The sequence below is a fragment of the Acyrthosiphon pisum genome, chromosome A1 (assembly GCF_005508785.2).
Source record: "Acyrthosiphon pisum isolate AL4f chromosome A1, pea_aphid_22Mar2018_4r6ur, whole genome shotgun sequence".
Lineage (NCBI taxonomy): Eukaryota > Metazoa > Arthropoda > Insecta > Hemiptera > Aphididae > Acyrthosiphon > Acyrthosiphon pisum.
Genome location: NC_042494.1, coordinates 109301185 through 109324837, shown reverse-complemented (window position 1 = coordinate 109324837; position 23653 = coordinate 109301185). Strand labels below are relative to the sequence as shown.

The 23653-nt window shown below is 29.6% G+C and overlaps 2 protein-coding genes across 8 annotated transcripts in view; one reads left to right on the top strand and one right to left on the bottom strand.

Moving 5' to 3' along the window:
• LOC100573692 (tip elongation aberrant protein 1) overlaps positions 1–23653 on the top strand; it is a 42382-nt gene that overhangs the window by 13971 nt on the left and 4758 nt on the right. For 2 of the 7 annotated variants that reach the window (XM_029488016.1, XM_029488017.1), the window contains exons 2-7: positions 111–233; positions 10419–10570; positions 11573–11730; positions 21670–21826; positions 21986–22135; positions 22435–22581. In XM_029488016.1, coding sequence (XP_029343876.1) covers positions 10423–10570; positions 11573–11730; positions 21670–21826; positions 21986–22135; positions 22435–22581 — 760 coding nt within the window. In that variant the 5' untranslated portion in view covers positions 111–233; positions 10419–10422. Of the gene's footprint in view, positions 1–110; positions 234–2813; positions 3301–10418; positions 10571–11572; positions 11731–21669; positions 21827–21985; positions 22136–22434; positions 22582–23653 lie in introns of those variants that run through there. The other 5 variants (XM_029488019.1, XM_029488018.1, XM_029488020.1 and 2 more) reach the window with 5 other exon arrangements.
• Positions 12581–13405, bottom strand: ACYPI37407 (uncharacterized LOC100573843). Its single transcript, NM_001246109.2, is given in 1 exon segment — positions 12581–13405. A coding segment is annotated over 1 exon segment (645 nt). The 5' UTR covers positions 13341–13405; the 3' UTR covers positions 12581–12695.

Sequence of the window (23653 nt, the reverse complement as noted above, 5' to 3'; positions counted from 1 at the left end):
ATGAATGGAAATGTTATGCTTTAAACTTGAAATAAATTATGATCATATTTGACTTTGTTAAACTACTATTTAATTAATCGGCTTGTACATTCTGTGTATAATGTTTGTAGAAATGTTGAACAATGAATTACATGAGCAGTTGTCATTTGAAGATGTTTTTGTCATCAACGAAGACGTAATGTAGTGACGCTATAATATATTTGCACCTGCAGAGTACCTACTTAACAAACAGGGTAAGTGATAATTATATTTTATTATTATTATTTATGGTAACCGTATACAGTCCAAACTACTGCAGCAGCTAAACTTTAATTAATTATTTATCATGCTCTAGAAAATCTCAGTTTCCGTTTGTTTATTGTTAATGCTTAGAAATTTAGGAATGAGCCTATATAATTTCGAATATTAAATGTACATTCCAAATTACCACATGCATTTTATATTGTTTTACTTACTGTAAACAGATAACTTCGCCTACGAAAGTCTGAAATTAGGTTTAGCGCCGGGTTCGCCTACTTGAAATATTAAGTTTTTAAGACCTATTATGTAAGTGGTAATCGATGTAATGGAAATAGATAGGATCGTTTATTTTACTAACTTTGTAATGGTATTGCGGAGTATCGGAATCCTGTATTTTTATATATAACATGTATCGAAACTAGAAAGTATATTTCATATATATATTTTATGGTATATGTACATTTATATTAGTAAAGCTGAAACCAACTCTGTGTGTTTCGAAAAATTAAAGACAAAAAACGAATTATTCATGCGTAAAATCGCCAACGAACTAGCAGCGATGGCGTTTCGTATATATTTTGATGAAGACATGACGTATAACAATCATGTCGCATGTCTATCCGACCGAAAACGCACGTCGAGAGAATAAATTGTTTCTTTTCGTTTATAGCCATTTTTTTTTTTATAAAATCGTTCTACCATGTGTAGTATTACAGATGATGTTGCGACCATAGTCATATAAAACAACTAGATAGCCGACTATATATTACATTGCCATAAGAATGTTGAAGTCGGGCCGCCATATGCCAACAGGGCAATATTTACAAAATAACTCAATAGATAAGACACTGATATCTGATAATAAATCAATATATATCAATAATATCAATCATGCGATTTTGTAAACATTGCCCTGTTGGCATATGGCGGTTGACTTCAATATTATCCTGTAGTCGGCTATCTAGTTGTTTTAAATGTCTATGGTTGCGACCGAAAGAGGGTATGATATATTATATAGGTATAGATGCGTCTGAAATTTTCAACCCCATCTGAATGACCTAAATATTTTTAGACTAATTTTACTACACAAACAAATGTTACGTCGTAAACGATTATTTTTTCTCTTGAGACAGATAAAGAGAAAGATAGAGAGAGAAAGAGAAAGAGTGAAGTGAAAACTTTAAAACATCGTAAAACATTGGCCCCCTCTACCGCATGATAAATTTGTATATATATATATATATATTTATAAGTCGACCAAAGAGGATTTTCGTGATGATTGCGGAGGAGGGTAGGTGTGTGTATATCTGCGGAGAGTGTGCACATAAATTTCTAAGGGGTGCTAGGCAGGTCCTGCATGTGTTAGTTAACGAGGCATCATAATATTATAGATATGTCTACACGGACCCACAACAGTACAAATCTATGCTGCCAGCGATTTTGTAATATCGTATCTATATGGTTGACGGCGGCATATAGTGTGAAAGTTAGGAGCCCTAAGGCTTTAGGGGGGAAGATGTCCTATTAAACACAGAATTTAAATTACTAAATAGTAAATAGTGATGCTAGAAAGAGTTTGACGCCAGAAACTGATAAAATAAAAAAAAATAATAATGATAATATTATTTTACTATTTATAGGTAGGTACTTATTTATTGAAAACAATAACATTGTAGGCACCTATATACTATGTATATGCCTACATTAAAATTAAGTTTTTGAACCTTGATTTGGTTAAAAAAAAAATTCAGTTTTCTTTATAGTGTGATAAAAGTACTGTGCCCCCTACCCCAACTTGGACGTACTTGGGGGTCACCGGAGGCGCAGGCCTAAATAGAACGCTGATAGTTACGAACAGGCGTGAGGTACTATAGTATACTGTATACATTAGCTAATGATGCCGCGTCGACGGCGTTTACGATCCTGCAAACGACGTAGGTGACAATTATTAGTGACAATACCACATCGACATCGACAACGCGACGCGTCGTACACCACGATGCTGTGTATAATAACAATAATCGGTATACGACAACGTGTGTGTTCTCCACACTCGTGTAGAAATTGTCGGCTGTTGACCCGCAACGACAACGCAGCCGTTTAGACGTGCACGCACACCCGTGTACTCGCGACGTGCCGCCGCCCAGGTTCCGTGGCCGTTCATCTCGAATGTCGAGCGATGTTTGTTTGTTGGGTTGGCGGGGGGAGAGGTGGTGGTGATGTGAAAAACGAAAAAAAAAGATATAAACCACACCGTAATACCGTATACCATAATAATATATTACTGTGTGTATATACGCACCCTAACCCGCCCACGCGCGACGTTGCACACAAAGAGTAATATTGTCGAGTCTGTGCTTCGCCCCCCCTCCCCCACCACCTACCACTTCCACCACCCACCAGCGAACGGCCGTTAACTGCGAGCGGCGGTGGATTATTAGAGTAATCAATAACGCGCACCCCATTCACGACGGCGACGACGGCGACGAGGGACGCGACGCAACGCGAGCGCGAGCCGCACACGCGAACCATCCCGCCGCGGCGTCGGCGGGGCGCGTGCGCTGCGCATCCCGCGGTGGCGCGCGTCTTATCACTGCCGTCCCGTCGAGCGTTTCGCGCCATCCGCGCGCGTCGATCTCCGTAGTACACTCTGGCACCCCGGTCCCCGCGGTATCGCAGCCTGTGAACGTATTGTTATTATTACTATCACATCGACACGTTGTAATTGGCCACTCGCTCGCTATCTCACCGCGTGAGCAGATCGCGACGGAGACACGCCGTTTTGACACTTGCATTCGCACTCGCGGCACACAGGCGTGTGACGATCGTGTCGCTGCGTGGACGCGGTGCTGCAGATGTCCATCATCGCAGGCCGTCGAGACGACCGCTCGCCGCACCAGCACCATCTCAGCAGACTAGGCGGCGGTAAAATCGTCGTCCAATAAACAAAAAAAATCTCCTCCGAAGGCTGAACAATATATAATAATATTGTATTATTATAGTTCTGTGCCTGATAATATTTGTGGTCGTACCGGAAGCAGCCGTGTAGCCGATAGGTAGGTAGGTACCATAAGCGCTGATGTTGACCAGCATTTTTTTTAGTTTAGTGTTCCGATTTTAGTTTATATCGCCGAGTTTCAATTCATTCCGGAAAAAAACTTTCGATTCGGCATTAGAATTAACATGGTATGAAAAATATAGGTATATACTATATTTTAAAGATACCTATGTTTAGAATTAGAATGTTTATGCGCTAATGAATTAATATAAGTCACTAAGAAATAGCTAAATATGCATAAAAAAATTGAAAAATATGCATTAAACATTTTTGTATTTAAATATTTTAATGAAAGGTCAAGGTGTTTAAAAAAATATGTATAATTAATAATTATAAAATTCACAGGTACATATAAATTTAAAAGTTACCGAAGTTTTAAGATAAATAATATTATGATTGTTACATCCAGAGCCTGATTTACAAATTTCGAGGCCAGAGACTTAAATAAAAAGAGGCCTCATATAAATGTATTATCTTATTCAAAAATGTATATTTTATTTTATATAATTACATGTTACACTTAATTACATTGATCTTTTTCTAAGGTCTTTCGAAAACTCATCAATAATGTCATCATATGATAATTGTTTTGTTATTTCATGTTCTACTATTAACAGAGTCAGATTAGTCTGTCTTGAGATAAACATGATCTCAATCGAGTTTTTAAACGTTTTAATGCTGAGAATGATCGTTCACTGCTACAATTTGTACAAGGCATGGTCAAATAAATTTGTAACACAGTTTCAATATTAGGAAACGTTTGAATCGTGTTCATCGATTTTAGATATTTAAGTTGGTATTGAGGATCATATCATATCATCATGAGGTCTTATCATCGCTAAACAATGACATTTTTAACTCTTGGAATTGTAGCACTTCATCAACAAAAATTTCTTTATCCAAGTCATCGGGGAAATGATCCAATAAAGTTGATGTATTCTTGATAATATCTGACTTTTTCATATTGTTTTTGAATAAAAAACTAAACTTTTTTTCTATTTCTAAGTAAGCACTATTTCTCTTTTTAAGTTCAAAAATTAATTTATCACAAATAACATAATATGTATTAATAATACAATTTTCTGACATATATATCATTCTTTTTTTTAATTTTATGATTCTATAAAAAAATATTCAATGTTGCATTGAATTATTGAAATAATTACAAAATTACAAACTAGCAAAAAATATGAGGACCGCTCCAAAATCGGGGCCGGGTGACTAGTCGCCCAGGTACCCCCTAAATCAGGCCCTGGTTACATCAATTGAGGAGCTCTATCGAAGATTTTATGTTTGTCCCCGAGTAGCAATGTAGAATTATTAAAAATAAATAAATAATAATTTGTATACAGTTAATCTATATTCTACTTATATAAAATATAGATATACGAACTTGGATTCAGTTTTAGTTAATTACAATTTTTTTGTATTTTGTATCAAATATCATAAAATAAGTGACATAAACCAGAAAAAAGCTAAAATATGCAATTTAAAATTTTGATATTTAAAGATTTGAATTTATAGATATTAGTAAATTACCTATGAAACAAGTTTCTATCTAAGTATACATTCAAAATCATGAACAATTACTGTGAGTATGCATAATATTATATTGTATACTATACGTTATATCAATGATTAAATATTTGTGGAATGCGTTCATAATGACGTAGATCATAGATAATTATTTACAACTGCGTTTTGGACTCAAAAAATCATAAGATTTGTCATAAATTTGGTTTTAAATATTTGTGTTTTGTCATTAAGTGTTGGTCATGAAGAAATTGTTAAATCATATTTTATAAAGACAATAAGAATTATTACGAAAAAACAAAACGATTGAATCTAGGTTGAGAATGTATAATAGAATAACGGTAAAACAATTATGAATTAGTATAAATATTTGAAATTATTCATAATATTTCATTTAAGAATAATATATATAATATATATAAAATTGTATTCAGCATATTATTATGTAGTTCGAGTATTTATTTGAAATTAGTTTAATTTAATAAAAAGGTTTTACTATATTCATAGAAAATAAATTTAAAAAAAAGTATTTTACGATTTATAAATTTATATACATACAAAAAACTTTTCAATTCTTTTTCATGTTTGACATTCCTATATTTGCCGACAAATCATGTAAACTGAAAATAAGTTGATTTATGAATTGTTAAATAATGAAATCTAGTCTTTCCTATAATTGTACACCTCCTTCTATGAATCAATATTATCCAATTTTATTTTTAACATAATTCAATTTATTAGATGGGTTTAGCTTTGTGCTACAAATTACGATACTTCTTGTCCATGTTACTTTTTACTGCGTGGGTAATTGGTTTAAATTGAAAAAGCATTATGTTTTTCCGGAAATTTTAGTGCCACTTGGGAGCTTAATGTTGATATATAATTTTCCTAAGTCGTTAAGGAAATTATTTTATCCGAATCCCATTTTAAAATCGCAGGTCTACTTACATTTATGTTCCGGAATAGAGTTTTACTTAGACTTTAGTGAGTATCCAATTATTAATATTTTAGACATTAAAAATAATATACCTATTGCGTAATAAGCTTTTAATCGGTTTGGTTTTAATATTTAAAGCTGAAATACTTTATACTTCATAATTTATGTATTCACGAGTTTTAAAGTTTTTTCTAAAATTGAAATTGAGTTTTCCGAAAGTATAAATTCTAGAAAGAAATATGTTCTTTTTTGAAATTCTTACCTGTGACAAGTACATGGAGTGTAAACGGCTTAACATGATTGTGTATACCTATACACAAATGTGGATTATATGGCTTTTTTATGCATTCGTGGGGCCCATATCTATGTAGATTTGTAAAACTGTCTGTTATTCCTTTAAACAATTTTGATATTATTATATTAAAAAAAAAAAAAATAGAAAAAACAATATATCTAAGCATTTTGGTGAAAATTTACATATATAGTGTATTTGGTAATTCGATAGGGGTGTTTACTTGTCGGTATTTTCGTTGATTTTCAAGTTATTTAGTTAATCCGGTATCTACTATATAGACATTAAATGCATGTAAAATATGAATGCTAATTTACGAAAAGAAAAATAATGTTTTATGCAACAAAATTGCAATTTATTTATTTTTTCTTAGATACTTACGCACTTTGATTTTGAAATATTAAAATTAATGTAATTTTTTCTGCGTAAGAAATACACAATACATATTATTTTGCCACGCATTTATCTATAATAATAATTACAGTTTAACAACATTAAATACCATTCTCTCGCGAGTTTATTGCGAATTATTCGAAGAGAAAAATATTATATGGGGGCTAATGGATAAATGTTATCTTTTAAACGACCAAAGTTATAAGTCCCGAGAGATTGTGCGGTATTATTTGAGAGTTTGTGAAGGCGAATACAGTGGACAATAGAAAGTCAAAACTAACTTTACATTATAGACTATTTGCAATTATATTTAACAATTTATAAAACCATAAAAATCGGCTGGTTATTTCATTCCTATATAGTCCCAAAAGAGTCGTTAATCTTCAACGACACACGACAGAGCCTATATTCACGTAATATGCGTATCGAGGCTGAAAAAAGTGGTTTACGTGACTTGTATACGCATACAGCTCTTATATAGCCATATAACGCTATGGTGACGATGTCAGTTCACGCGGACAGCTGCAGTCTTGATGGTGTGGAGGGTTTTTTCCCATCATGTACGGTAGCTAATTTCAGTGAAAGCTCTAGTGTGTTGAGACTTATGGCCGAGCGTATAGTGTTGAAACACCAGTGTCTACCGGCCGAGGTTTATGGCAATTTATGTGCTGTTGGTCGGTAAAGATCCCTCGTTTTGGAACTTTGAATTATTGAAGAATCGCCAACCTACCCTATAACGAAAACGACCCTCCTTGGCAACCGCGGCGCGTGGTCACGATTTCCATCCCTCGTATCGCACTAAACTCGAGGATTCTTATGTACGGTTTTGTCGTTAGAGGATAAAAAATAAAAACGTACTTTGGGTAAGAGAAACGGGAAAAACTTCTTTCACGCACATGCACGCATCATTCCGGGGGGAATCGTTCTGTCCATCATCGTTGCCGGGAGAACGTCCCTTAGGGAAGTCGTGTTACTCCGTCCCTGGGAACATGTTATACACTATACTCTATACTATATAATGACGTCGCGATTGTTGATATTAGATAAAAGCTTAATAAGAATATGTTCTCTGCGTTGAGACTAGGGATATAAAGAAACCACTCGCGATATTTATTAATATTTACTTAACCACTTTCTGTACATAGCAGTTATACATTAATTATCGCATAATATAATAATATGAACTATTAAATGGTTTTAAATAATAATATGTTGTGTGGAAAAAAATATGATATTAAAGCTCAATATCGATTTTTAAGGTATGAGTTGAATAGTGTTTCAAAGTACATATTATATAATCTATTTATTTATTTATTTAATATAAACTGATGCGAGTCCTAAAACACAAAAATATATAAAATGTAGTTAATTTTACAGATTATAGATAATATAAAAAAAATATACCGACTATATAATACTGGCGTATCATTTAATTATAAACATGTCAATTTATTGGCTATTTTATTTTTTAATGTTTAAAAATTTAAATTTTATCAAAAAGTTTAAGTCACACAAAGGCATTCAGATATAACGTTGCAGAGTAAAAAAAAAAAATAATCGAGTTTTTAGTGTGGTAAAAAAAGATTATAAATACACTCAGGTATCTTATCTAGGCTGCTTTAAACTTAAATTATTAATTTATATTGTAATTTGCAGCTAATACATTATTCTAATAGGTACAAGAATTTTAGCTTGTCTCTTACCTACCCATATATATATATATTAGTAATTAATACATCAATTATTATTAGTGTAGGTAACTATAATGTTTCTCGTTAAGGGGATTCGATACCGTGATTTTCTGTTTTTGTCTAACACACGCGGGACATAGTATTTTAGACGTGTTTTTTGCCAAACATACCAATTGATGTAATGAAGCGATAAGAATTCTAAAAACAGATTAGAATTCGTCATCAATTCGACTTGAAATCGACTTACCTATATTTTTGATTTTTTGGTTTTAGCTTCTCTAAAAATTGAAAAACAAAAATGTTTAAATACTCTTTTTTTATATGACTTTTTCTGGAATTTAGGGGATAATATCAAAAATGTGAGGAAGTCGATTTCAAGTAGACTTGATGTCGAATTCAAATCTGCTTACAGAATTCTTATCGCTTCATTAGATCAATTGGTATGTTTGGCAAAAAACATGTCTAAAATACTATATAACGCGTGTGTTAGACGAAAACAGAAAATCACGGTATCGAATCACCTTAATGCGTATAATTATCACAACAGGTAGCCGGTTAGTAATAATTTTCAGTAAGAATATTTTGTTGTAAGGTGTTTCAATTAGTGTTGGAAATCGCGTGTTTATCAACCATAAGCATATTATAGATATCTACCTACCTACCTACTTACCTACCATAATAGGCTTGTAGACCATTTATTTAATTTATATATATCCCACATTCTATATAGTAATAAATAATAGTAATTAATTAGTTGGTTTCTAACTATCATTATTATATTGTGTTTTAAATTGTAAATAATAAATAATAGTCGATTGAATTTACGTTACGATAGTTAAGTTATACTTGTATTACAGTTTATGATAGTAAACAATAAGTTTAATGAGATACGCATTAATAGTTTGATTAAAAGATTTCGAGGAACCTGGTGATTTGAATCGGGGGCCCTTTACGTTCATATACCTTACGACTTTACGAGAATAATTAATAAATCCACAACATAAATTATGTCACATAATATTATTTAATAGTTAATATATAGTAGTATAATTAATTTTCAAACCTTATATAATATGTAAATTAAGTCATCTAAACATTAAATGGGTTTGGTTCACGCAGTGGTGGATCTAAAGCTTATCTAAGAGGAGGGGGTGGGGTGAATAGGGATATTTATGAATTATGAGTGACATAACATATAATGTGATAGAATGAAGACATGACATGTATTATTTATTCATGCATGTTGGTGAAAATAATTCTTGACTTCTTTATATTATGATAAAATCTAATTCTTATAGCATAAATTCTTGGCCACTGGAAGAAAAATCGACTGAAAGGATTGAAAGTGCTTGTTTAAAACGTACATTTTTCATAAAGTCTACTTGAGATGAACTTTTCCACATTTTCGAATTTTTTTCTCCAAATATTTTAATATGACAACTTTTTAATTTCTTCTTTTAAATATAATTATTTTTATGATTTAAGGGGATAAAATCAAAAATATGGAAAGGTAATCTCAAGTATAGACTTGATGATAAATAAAAATATATTTTTAGAATTCTTATCGCTTCCCTAGATCAATTGGTGGATTTTAAATATAACAATACAGCCTATATTCTTTTGTTGCTCTTGTTTTTTGAGAAAAAAAAGAACATCACTGCTTTCAATCCCCTTAAGACTAAAACAAGCCGTCACAGAATATCAACTGATTAAACATAATAATATTTTTAACATAAAATAATTTAATAATATTTATAGATTAGTAAACGTTTTATAACGGAGCAATTATGTTTGCTAAAGACATGATTTCAGATAACTGATAGGTATACGATAAATCTAAATTTAAATCGTGGCTTTTATGATAATTATTAATGTTAAGCTGCAATGGGGACGACTTCATAAATCCACCACTGGGTTCACGGTTTTTTAGGACTATGCTTGTATTAGGCCCTGCTGTAAAGCGTGCTGTTTGAAATAATATTACTTCTACAACTTTTACAATTAACTACGGAAAATACTTTGATGGTTCATATGATTTACAATATATTATGATAGAGGTCGTATTTGAAACAATTTGAAAAATAATAAGAATTTAGTAATTCATAAATCTGTGTGCTATTTTTAAAAATGTAATTAATTTCTTGGTCTTCTGCTGCGTGGATTAATACAAGTTGCCATATTCTTTAATACAGATATAATCTAAATATATTCGGGTCTAAATTTGGTATACTATATTATGCGTATTTATCAAATCTTATGAATTATTATTTTTAGTAATATGTGGGCTCCTGTAACGTTTACAAGCGACAATAGCGTTCCACCATCGAGATCCAAGCACAGCGCTGCTGTTCATGGTAACCACATTTATGTGGTCGGCGGTCGAAATGGCAATTGGCCCCTGAAAGACATATGGAGATACGCCCTGTGTAAGTATAGCACGTAGTCTGAATACAAATTGACTCTAATTTCATTTTGACGTAACGTACAACAATCGAATTACAATTGCTTCCGTGATTAATTTGTTGGAATAAGGGGGTTTGTATTTTTTTAAAATTATAGTGCTTACGTATAATTATATTACATTTAATTAAAAAAGTAAGAATTTATTTTTAAAATATTTTTTTTCCAAGACATTTCTATTTCGTTTACGTTTGTATTCGCGGATAAATGTTTAAATTCATTTTTCGACAATTACGTTAATATATTTATGCAATGACATATTTTATGTTGTAACAAATAGTATTATCATTGTAGAACGAAAGTACCTATAAAATAATGCTAAAGCAATTTAAATTGGAGTTCTTATATATAACGTGTGGTTGAAAATTGTAGAATATAATCGTTTTGAGCGCAATACACTTAATATAATAGAACTTTTACTCGGATTTTAAAATTTGAGTTAAGTGTTCTTGAATTATAGTACATAATATAGTGTGGTGGTCATTGTACGTTATATTTGTTTGGAAAATAAAATAGTAATAATTGAAAAGTTATGCATCTTTTTTTTTTGTTTTAGTTAAGATATTCCATTTTAATATTTTGCTAAATGTTACAAAAGTGTGATATAATATGACACGAATAATTATACTTATTCATTTTATCTAATTGCATTTGAAAAACATCGACAAAAAATATAATTCATAGATATAATTGTTTTTAATTTATCTGTTTTATTTGTTTAAAATTGACGATTTTATAGATATTATATACAAAAATTATAACGGTAACTATAGGTATACACTTAAACTATTATTCAAATGTCAAAGAAAATTATTCAGTACCTACCTGATATTTCAAGAAAATTATATAAGTTTTTTTTTTCAAATATATAGTTCACGGGGGTAATCCATAACGATTAATGTGATGTATTGCATAATATTATAGCTTATATTATTCAAAATGTTCCTCGTTCGTTTTCTGAATTCCAGCGAATAACACCTGGGAACAGTTGCACCCGACAGGAGATTCATTGCAAAATTTGCAAGAACATACAGCAGTCGTTTATCAAGACAAGGTATACGTTTTCGGTGGAGAAGTGGGGTTTTCGTCTGCCTCTGAGTCTCCACTATGGTCCTACAATATTAAGGTAATGCATACTGAGTGAAACGAAAAACCCTTACAACATGAAGTATATGTAATAATATAATAACATATCCATGTAGGTTTGTAATATAGTCTATAAAGTATAGACATATATTATGATAATTATTATATAAATAGTTATTGCTTATATTATAAAACTTAATATGTTTGATATTGCATTGCCTTACAGTAAGAAAATATATTGACATAACCAGTTGAATACAAATGATAATCTAATTGTCTTAAATAAGAAAGTGATTGATTTTCTTTCAAAAAAACCGAATTGGTTTCTAAGTGATGTTGAAATTGTCGTGACTTGCACTGACATTGATAAATTGTTTCTCGCTGCACATACATTTTGAACAGTAGTTTTTTCGGAATAAATAAATAACTACATCTAATTCTTAGTTCTGACTATAGTGACTAGGTTTATAAAACAAATAGAATTACTAAAGTAAAGAATGAAATCATGTCAGAAAGAGGTTAAGTTTTATTTTATTAAATATATTATTATAGTTAGTGATTTAAAAAAAATTATCTTTTCAAAAAACCTAAATACTTAAACAAAAGTAATGAATTCACCCGTCGTTGGTTGGTTAATTTAATTAGTCATATCTAGTTAGATAGGTACTTAAAAATAATAACCAATTAACATAATAATTAAACCCTTCATTTTGTAATAATAATTTTGCAATTTATAATATATTATATTTCAATATACACTATAATCGTTATAAAACGAATTTCTAACTCAACAATGTGCTTTAAGTATTATAAAGCACAAACAATTCCACGAATAGTAATTTATAGCGAAGACGTTATTATTATTTTTTATAAATGAATACAAAATTGTATTGGTTAAAAATATTTTATATTTTATTCAAATATGACCAAAACGAGCGGACGACACAGTTAATAATATTGGAAACTTTAAAGTACAATTACAAAATAAATTAAATAATTTTGAATTTAATTTGGTAGTATATTTTGCATACTTGCAGGAATATCCATTATGTCTTCTGAAGTTGGGATATTAGGTAATCGTTGATTCATCTGATTACGTAGTTCTTTTTCCATTTTTTGTGCATCTTCAGTGTTTAATGGCAAATTCTTTAAATATTTTAGAATTGCGGATTTGAATTGCTGCCTATATTCCTTTACACGTTTGATTTGATCCTCCATCGCACTATCGTCTTCCTTAAAACTTACGAGATGATTGACAAGATTTTTCATAGAAGCTTCATCGATATTCGATTGGTTGCTCATACTTTTCAGGTTTTCTGTAATTTTCGATCTATCTGCCATGGACTTTGTCATGTACGTTATCATGTCAGCCATTTCGGTGGCCATTTCATATTCCAGTGCTTCAGTTGATTCATTGTTAGTTAAATCTAACTTAGTTGAATCTTCAGATACATCCGTGGAATTATAGGTGGTATCGGTGACAGTATTAGGATCTTCCGACATTTCGTAGGTGGTAGGATCTTCCAACATTTCGTTTGTGGTAGACTCTTCTGAAATTTCGGGATTGTTGTCGATGTCTGACACGCTTCGTGTATTAGCGATGGTGAAGACTAATGAGAGTGTAGCGGTGAAGAAGATTAAACGATTCATGATTGTTTTTAATACTTTCGGCTTAGTAATTTTAGATGCTCTGTAAAATGGTTACTAACGAATGTAATTGGCAATGCAAAGTTTTAACACTTATATACTAGATAATAGTTAACACAGATGGCTATTGGTCAAACATAAACCTATATACACGGGACTAATTTGGTTTAATGACTTTTTTAATTTATTTAACGTTTTTTAAAAAGTAAACATGCTTCCTCTAATTAGTTTGCATTTGTTTACATAGCTGAAAATATAAGCATTTAATTATCGTACTTAATATTTTAATTACCATCTATAGTAGGTATTTTGTTGATGTATGGTTTTTATACACTTTATTCGGTTTTAATTGGTAGTTTGTATTTGTAATTGATATGTTATATACAATTATTAAAATGCATGTTAAGTACACAGTAATATACTTATAAGTTATATATATATATACATTACTATTTAATAATAGTTTATTGAACACGCTTTAGAGTTAAAAACTTATGTATTTAAAATAAAAGTAAAAATAAATATCAAATATTGACAATAAGTTATATTGTCAATTAAATTAAGTCATTAATATGTTGCGGATACTGGATTTCTAAGATGATAATATTACTCTGTTAATATTCTGAAAATAAGTAATTTTTATTATGCATATCGTTTGTATGATAATATTTTGAAGATAATATATTTAAGCACAATATCTAAAATACTCTTATCATATAGTAGCTATGTAAATAATGGTCTTAAAAGATGTTGATATATTATTCAATGAACACACACACACTCATATAAAGTAACGATATTATTAGGTATAGAGAATATTATATCTTAAAGATTTTTCCCTCTTGTACAATGATTACAAATTTTAAAAACAATATACATGTATATACAAATATTTCATGCTGTTTATAATATTTTCAAGATTGGGTTGTCAACTATAATATGCTATAGTAGTCAATTATCATTGATTTGATCTTAGAAATAAACAATTATGTATGTGATATGGAAAATTGCAAAAACACGATGATTTTTGGATTTTTTCGTTTTTTATTGATAAAAATGTAATATTATTAGGTAGCTACTATTAAATCACTACAAGTATTTTTAATATTTTCAACTTTCATATCATTTATTATTCGAATGATTAATGGATGAAAATTATGAAATTCTTCAGAAATCTTTACTTGGTTTTTTTACATAAAATGTGCTGCAACTGTGACAATAATCTGAATATATATTTCTGTCAAAGCCCATCATAAAAGCTCGTTATAGAGCTGAAATGCAGCTGCAGGACATTATTTAATTTCAGTTATATATTTCTACCATTTCGCCCTCTTTATTCATCTAAAGTTGACTTTTTTCACTTCTTTCACTTCCTTCCTTTGGTCAAAAGGCTCAAAGCAATAAAAATTGTACTTGACGACAGTTTATTGGGGGGGAAATAGAAGTTTCTTATGGTAGAAGTGTAGAACTAAATATAATCGATTCGCTTTTACGGTAGCAGTGAAGCACTCTGCAAGTAACAATGGTTTAAGATTTCGGACTCCAACCGTCATTTCAAATTACTGATAATGATTTTCATTTTTATACAATCTTAGATTTTAAGGTTAATAATTTGATTTCATACCGTAGTTGTAATGGGTAAACATTATTTTTTTATTACGTAGAGAAATAAACACAATTCGTAAAAAATCGAAACTTTTTATGTATACTTTTGAAATACTTGGTACTATAAAAATGTATACTGTTTTTAAGGGTTTTAAAAATGGAGCTTATATTGGGTACATAGATTATGGAATGGATATTGGTAGTTGTTTTTATGACTTTTGGTCATGATACTTAACGTAAAGCTGTCGAACGTTAAACTTCAGTTCAGAAAAGCATGCCATAAAACTGCTTTTTTGAATTAGATCAGAATTATTATAGTTATCATAGACGATTTAAACTAGGTACATGATACATATTTTATTATCTATTAAAGTCCATTAATTTAAATAGCAATAAGAAATTTGTCCTAAAGTAATATTAAAATGTAGTATTATTTATAATTGAGATATACTGCATTGGTACAACAAATTTAAAACTCAACTTTTAACATTATAGTTACCCGTAATATTTTAATTGTAATGTGCATGAACTTGATTGCATTATTTCGAACATAATTTTATTGAATGTTAAAATTTCTTGTCACCATAATTTTTAAATCTGAATTTCCCATGGTAATATGATATTGTATGTTTGAAAGTAGGTATACGTGAGAACTATGAACATATATTTACACAAGTTTATAACATTAAAACCACAATATTTTTGAATAGTCCGTCGATTTTCTTACCTTGAAGGCTAGTAATAATTAATAGGAGGAGTCCACCTCTGTAAAAATTCAATGACTTATTAATTATTTAAAAAAAAAGGTGAAATGTATAAATTGGATACAAAATCCGCTAAACCCTGTCAGGAATTCATAATGACCCAGTGGGTCTGCAGTTTACATATCACACATGTGTATTTGCTTTTGTATATTTTATAATCTACAGTATGTTAATTAGGTAATTGGAAAATTGGTAGCTCTAATTTGAAATATAATATAGATATTCTAGTGCAGTTTTTTAATATAATATACGACTAATAGCCCCATTTTTACAATGGTCTAAGAATAAAAAATTCTCAAATCTTTCCTTTCAACTTACATTTTCAAAAATACTGCATAATATTGCAAATAATTGTATGGTATACACGCTTTAATTACTAGTGCTAATTCAATAAGTAATTAAGACCTCCCTACTCCTTGAAATTGTATATAATATTTTATATAATATTGTTCAATATATCCACCATGAACTGCTCTGCACGAGTCAGTTTTATAGGCTCACGATCTTTGTAATAAAATTATGTGCTATAATTAAAAAATGTGCAAGATATTCCCAACGTCACGTTAATTGCATTACCTACTGTATAGTGTATATTATATATTTTGTACATAATGTAGAATATTAATTTTTCCCATTTGGTTTTATAAAACTTATAATTCATTTAATTTTATCCACGATGCGTTTAAATTACATTTTTAACATGGACTTTGTATATTACATTATTAAGTTTTTTCGAAGTTTGGAAAAAAAATAATTGTGACGGGTTTAAAACTTAATAAATTCGTATTGAATCTTAAAACTATTGATGTATTTAATTTATAAGTAAATAACTTCCATCGTTTAACAATACTGAAAATCATTTGTAAAATAAAACAATACACATACCATATACTGTTAATCTGTATATCTGTTGGTGTAAAATGATAAAAAAAAAGCCACAAGAAATAAGAAATTCTAACAATTGGAATCATCTTGGAGGGATATTATTTATTTATATATTATGACGGTCTCAGAACACCGAATCCTTCCACTAAGCCTAGACATTTTGTTGAATAGGGTATAGTAGTAATACCCAACACTGCTTATATAGTCATGAAAGCATGAATTTCAACTTTGATTTAGTGTATTGTCTTAGATAAGCTCAAATATTTATAAAATTCTTCTGGGTATATTTTTCATAGACATTTTTGAATGTTTTGAACTCTGACCTTAAAAGGATACAACACAACAAAAATATTATTTATTTAAATTTTAAAATGTTTCTAAAAACGTTGGTCCTCTATTTATCCTTTTACTTAAATTACTTTTGGTACCTACCTAGTACCTATGTTATCTAATCTCTATTTATTAATGTGTTTCTGCTTTTGTGATGCATACAATATCATTAAGCTTGCATCGTATTTATTAGTAAATAATGACATATTCATTTTAAACTAGGTACAAGATGTTCTTGAATATATATTTAACATTAGATTTCAAATTTCAATATATAGAAATATATTATAAAAAAGCTAACTTGAAGTGTGTATTTGGAATTAGAACAGTATAATAGTATATTCAGTAATTAAACTCCTGAATTAGAATACTGATTTTTATTTTTAACGCAAAATGTTATATACTATATGTCTATATGCGTATTGTGTGAGTGTAGATAATATTTATGTTTTATCTTACAGAATTTTTAACTAGAAATTATACTCGCAAGTCTCAACGAGTATATCAAAATCAAAATAACTTATAATCATTATATATTTTTAAAACTAATTGTGAAATATAATACAATTTAAACATGTAACATTCCAACTAAATTTGATTTAAATTGATCACTGAATTTTCTTACCTACTAATTGAGTGTTATTATTGTATTTTACCTAACCTAGTATTAAAATAACAAGTAAATATAGGTTATGTAAGTATATTTGGCATTACTGTAGCTGAATTTGTTAAAAATGATCAATGAAAAAAAAAAGTTTAAAGTATTTAAACGTATTAAAAAAAAAACTGTATATTAATTAAATGACGATTTAGTTCAGTAAAAATAATTCAACTAAATATTCAATATTGTAATAACTCAACTATCAGGTATGGTAGGAAGAATTTCGTCGTGCTTAATAAATATTAAATTTCATATATTTAGAATTTTTCTGTAAATTATCTTAGTGCATAATACGATTTGAATGTATATCTGGGGCGTTTTTATCGTTTGAAGTCTATAATCCGTTTTCTCCCCTATGGTATGTAATAGTATTACATATTATTATGTATATTTCTTTTCGTTTTTTTTTTTATATTTATTTATAATACTTGAACATTTCTTCGTTTTCCACCTCCACTCCACGTCTGTCTGGAAATTATAACGCACCCTAGAACTCGTTAATTGCGCTTAAGCGCAGTGCAACGTTCCGTGTTTTGGTAGCAAAAACCACGAGTGTCACACGCTAGTCCGCCGACATTCCTTTTAATTTGACGCTGCGGGTGAAAGACGACGAGGGTTCTCAGTTCCCATGTAGTTACTCCTTCCTGGTGAAGGGCGATTCGTTCAGAGAGAGAGAGGGGAGAGAGCTGAGAGACAGAAAAGACGGGTGGCACAATTCATTTTTATCCCCATAGGGATATATACGACATGTATAGCACTATATGTATTTGAGAGGGGTGACTGTTTTATTCGACTTGTGTGTGCATATACTGCCTCTACCTACACCCGATAAAAGCTCACGACCATCGCGCGTACTTTGGCTTCGTATCAAAATCTCGTGTAAACCGTAGTCACGCTGCAGTTGCGTATAGATGGGAGAAAAAGTTGATCATTTGCCGTGAAAAGTGCCAAGGCGCGCAATCGAGATAATCCAATTTCTTACAAGTGTGGTGGGCGGTTATTCGGACTTCGAAGCACGTACACTGTTGTTTTCTTATTTATCTACTTTTTTTCATTTGTTTTTGATGGATTGCGCGTTGTGGCAGCTGCAACTGGCGTGTGCGCCCCCGTAGGCTATAACTAACGAATCGAGAATTATATCTCCTCCTTCGACGCCAACAAATATCCGTATTACACTAGGTCTTACAAAGTTGAATCGATGGGGTAGCAGAGTTTGTTTGTCATATACTTTTAAAATCCGTTAAAATCAGTATTCTCCTTGTATCGGGATAGCTCAACATTATTGCCTCGGGATTAAGTTACCCTTCTTTAACGCCTGTGTTACAATTTATGGATAATATTATGTTAATCCTTGTTCAGTAGGACTGTATAATAATATGATTTGTAAAATACATTAGTATTATGAAAATACAGATAGAAAATAATCAATATTATATTAATGCATATCGATAGTAGGTTTATAAAAAGTTAATATTGCCCGTTTTGTTCCAAATTGTTTCAATTTATATATTATTTTAAATTATCATCCATTAACAAAATAATAATTATCAAGTAGCTTGGTGTGGCGCGGTCCATACACTCAACTGCCGAAATGCTCTGAGTATCGGACTTGTACAGCTAGATGGCTGTTGCTAGTTCTCGGATGGGTGACCACCCGGGATTTTTAGCTACAAATCCTTTCCACACATACAAACGTGTTTCAACCAACCGTTTCAACCGTTCCACCCATCCTACAAAAAAATTATCAAACATGTTGAGGTATTTTCAGTGTTGGGTAAATTACTTTTAAAAAGTAATGGAATTACGTTACTCGTTACTTCACAATATTTTTATTTAAATTACATTTGCGTTACCTAAAATTATTTTTATCACGTTACGTTACTTTTTCATAAATAAAGTAGTGCGTGGTAGTGCGTTACAAATAACGTTACTTTTTTTTTAATCTCTGATAACAGTTATCATTTTTTTTGAACCATATTCAATTCATAATATGATATATTTTACAATATATTTTAGACCTACTACCTAGTGATACCTAGTGTACAACATTTAAAATAATATGTAAATGTACAACTTATCATTCATCTCACTATTAATTATTATTATTATATGGCTATAGTAAAGTAGGTACCTATATAGTTAAATTTAATTGTATACATTTAAACTCAAACTATACATGTCTCTAATACTAAATACAACAATAAGGCAAGTTATTTTCTAATAAACAGGTGAAACTAAATGATACAGTGTAATTGGTAATCGTATGGTATTCCTATGGTATTCGTAAATCGTATTAATATAATATGTATAATATTTATACTATATGTCTATATAGTATATAGTGTTGATTGGAAATGGTGACTGCAGTCTGGTAAGGTATTAACATCTAGGTAGCCGGTAGGTAGGTATATCAGTTTTAAATTCGTAGGTACCTATAGCCATATAGATAGCCGATAGGTGACTTACTCATAAGTCGTAAATCATAATTCGTTTTAATTAAATTTTATTTTTAAGTCTAACTCTTTTCTTTCTGATAATGAAAGTAATAACATTAGTTCCTGGAATGTTTAATAATATTGTTAACTATTATCGGAATCAAAAGTAAATAAAATTGATCTTTAATTTTTCTGGAATATCTTATTAGCTTATTTTTGTACTACATTCAAAACTATTATTTTAATAAGTAACGTGTAAAATAACGCATTAGTGCGTTACTTCATATAAATTACTTTTAAAATGTAATGAAATTACTGCTGCGTTACTGAAAAAGTAATTGCGTTACAGTAATTTGTAATTTGCGTTACGTTACTACCCAACACTGGGTATTATTGGTACTTTTTAAAAAATTAGGTACAATATAGGTACTATATAATAAATCGGTACCTGTAATTATATGTAGGTAGTAGGTATATCATTAATTTAAATAAATTATCCAATATAATATAGTCTAAATAATAAATGATATTTAATTTTACAACACTAATTTATTTATCTTTATTGTTAAATATGATTCATTAAATAAAAACATAATATGATATACAAAACAAACAAATTACTGGGTTTAAATAATTAGATTATGCCTACTGAATTTTATTAGAATTTTAAAGCACTACGAAGTTATATGCTTTTAAAGTAATGAAATAATTATTATGAATGTACAAAAATAAACAATGTTTTTAAAAGAATTACCAAATAGGTTTTCCAGTAGTATCTTAAATTACATCATTTATATAATGTCTTGTGAAACTCTGACAGGAAAACAAAGGCACTAAAACAAATTCGTATTATACTAGTTTAAGTTGTAATTTGTAAATGTATAGCAATAAATATTTCCTACTACCATTTCCTCACTTGTCATTTTGATTGTTATACAATTGCTAAATTTGTTTGAATATACGCACTAACTACGATATGTCTTAAAAAAAAACATATATAATCCTACAGCTAAACATTATTGATTATAGTCATAATTCACTTTTTTGTTCAGTTTTGGAATTTTCAATAACCTTTAGAGTAGTATTAAAACTTTAAAGTAATTTCAAAAATAATAAAAACACATTGATAAAAATGCGAAATTATGTAAAATGTTGTTTTTTTGCAGTATGTACGAAAAATAAACATCAGCTGTTGAGTTTGAGTTCATTTAATTTTAATGGATCAATTTTATAAACGTGCTGCTTTGAATTTGTGTGTGTGTGTATATACATATATATATAATACCAGTATACCTAAATATTATATAAATTACAACTTTACATTCTGAGGTGCTTATATTTTGAGCGCTATTAAATGAAATGGTATTTATTAATAAACGCACCCTCGCAATGTCGATGCAACTGCTGCATGCCCATTGAGGGGAACGTTATTATAATGCCGGTTGACGTTATAATGCGGACGAGGGAAACGTCGGTATTTACATCGACTCTTTCAGAACATTAAACCGCAGCAAATATTATGTATTAACCAACACTCCGTAACGCCAGTAGTTAATGGGTTTTGAAAACAATACAGTATATAGGTTTAGTAATGTAAATAATATAATATAATTCAAAAATGTTGATGGAAATAGTTTCTTTTAATATTCTAGGATAATCAATGGAAAAAAGTCAAAGGAAAATCCGGTTCAAATGTACCAAAGGGCAGAAGAGGTCATACTGCATTAGTATATAGAAATTCGATGATTATTTATGGAGGATATAGAGACCTAAAAGGATCCACGAATGAAATGTGGGCTTTCCACTTCGGTAACTTTAAAATATATAAACTATAATTATTTTTGAATTTTGAATTTCTCAAGCTGTTATAGTTATATTTTTCATAGTTTTGAAAGTGATATAATATTATCATATTGTTTTATGCGTCAACATTGATTTTTTTATTATTGGGATTTCTTTTTATTTTAGATACCGAGTCGTGGCATTTACTTTCCCAAGGAAGAGTACTACCACCAGCGAGACACAAACATTCAGCAATCATACACGATGATGTAATGTGGGTGTATGGAGGAATGACAGATTTGAATGAAAGATCAGATTTGTGGAGATTTGATTTTGGTTGGTACCTATAGGCTATAATATTAAATTGTAAGACATTGGTAATTAAATTCAAATGGCCATTGCAATATATTTTAATTCATTAACTTCTATAAGGAGGTGAAATACTTATATTTATTTTATTATTCTTATACTTTGTTGTTCATAGTAATATAAGCCATATAATATTTAAACATTGCATATTTCAATAATAATAAATTTGAGCAAAATGCTTTAATTTATTGAAAAAAATTAATATTATTTCAACAAAATTCACATAGTTGTTGTTAACTGTATTAAAAAATTACATTTTGTTTCAGTGAAGAAAAAATGGAGTATCTTGAAGACCAAAGTAAATCCAGGTTTATTGCATGGCCACTGTGCTTCCAAAGTAATGGGTTCTATGATTATTTTTGGTGGAAAAAAAGGAGGGCAGATTAGTAATGATTTGTGGAAATTTTATTTCGGTAATAATTCATATAATATACCATGTCTTATATTTAGGATTAAAAAAACTATAGGTAATGTATATGAAACAATTAAAACAGTTTTAAATTACTGTTTTTGTTTATTTCGTTAAAACACGATATTAAAATATGACAACAACTAACCAGTGAATAAAATGATCCTAATTAAATGTGTAAACTCAGCTGACACATTTTTTATTCTGTGTTGAATCGCAGATAATGGGTTATGTTTACGTAAACATAAAAATGCGTACAAATTAGTCAGGTTACTAAAAAAAATAAATAAAAATATAACGCCTAAAATATATTATATAGGCGTAGTGAGAGGCGTAATTAAGGTTCTTAGTTATTGGTGCTTAAATGTTTGCAGGCCATAAACTTCTTATATTTTTCCTATATTTCATCATTTAATTAAATTTAACTAGGAAAAATCAATTTTATAATAAATCATATAAAATAAAACAGTAACATTAGTTATAATAAATCTTTAAATCAGTTAAAACAGAATTATAATTAAATATATATATAATACCTATTACCTACGATTTTTACTTTTTAGAGTTAATTTTTTTTATATTTTGATGAAAATTATATAGTATCAAGTTTTTTGTTTTCTTGTTTCGACGATTTTTAACGATTAAGAATATTAGTTCGTGTACCATGGTCGTGATTAGTACAAACCCCGGTTGTAGATTGAACAACAGCTGTTTCATCTGGTCTGTAGTTGTTATGATATACATCTATGATAATACAAAGTAGACAGTATAAGTAGCACTTATCTTATATAGTATATAAAATAATATATTGTAGAAACTGTGGTTCGAATATAGAACAAATAAAGAAACATAGAACCCATATACAACTTCCATACCGACATCTAGAGGTACAAACTACAACATTGTACCTTGTACAAATATATATAATAAATATTACTGTTATACATTTTCGCATGGTACTTGGTTGGTAGTTGGTCAATATTCTCAATCGTAGGACTGCACTTGGACCATAACAAAAATTTATTTCATAAATAAAAATAATACAAAACACATACTCAGTTACTCAATATCCATCA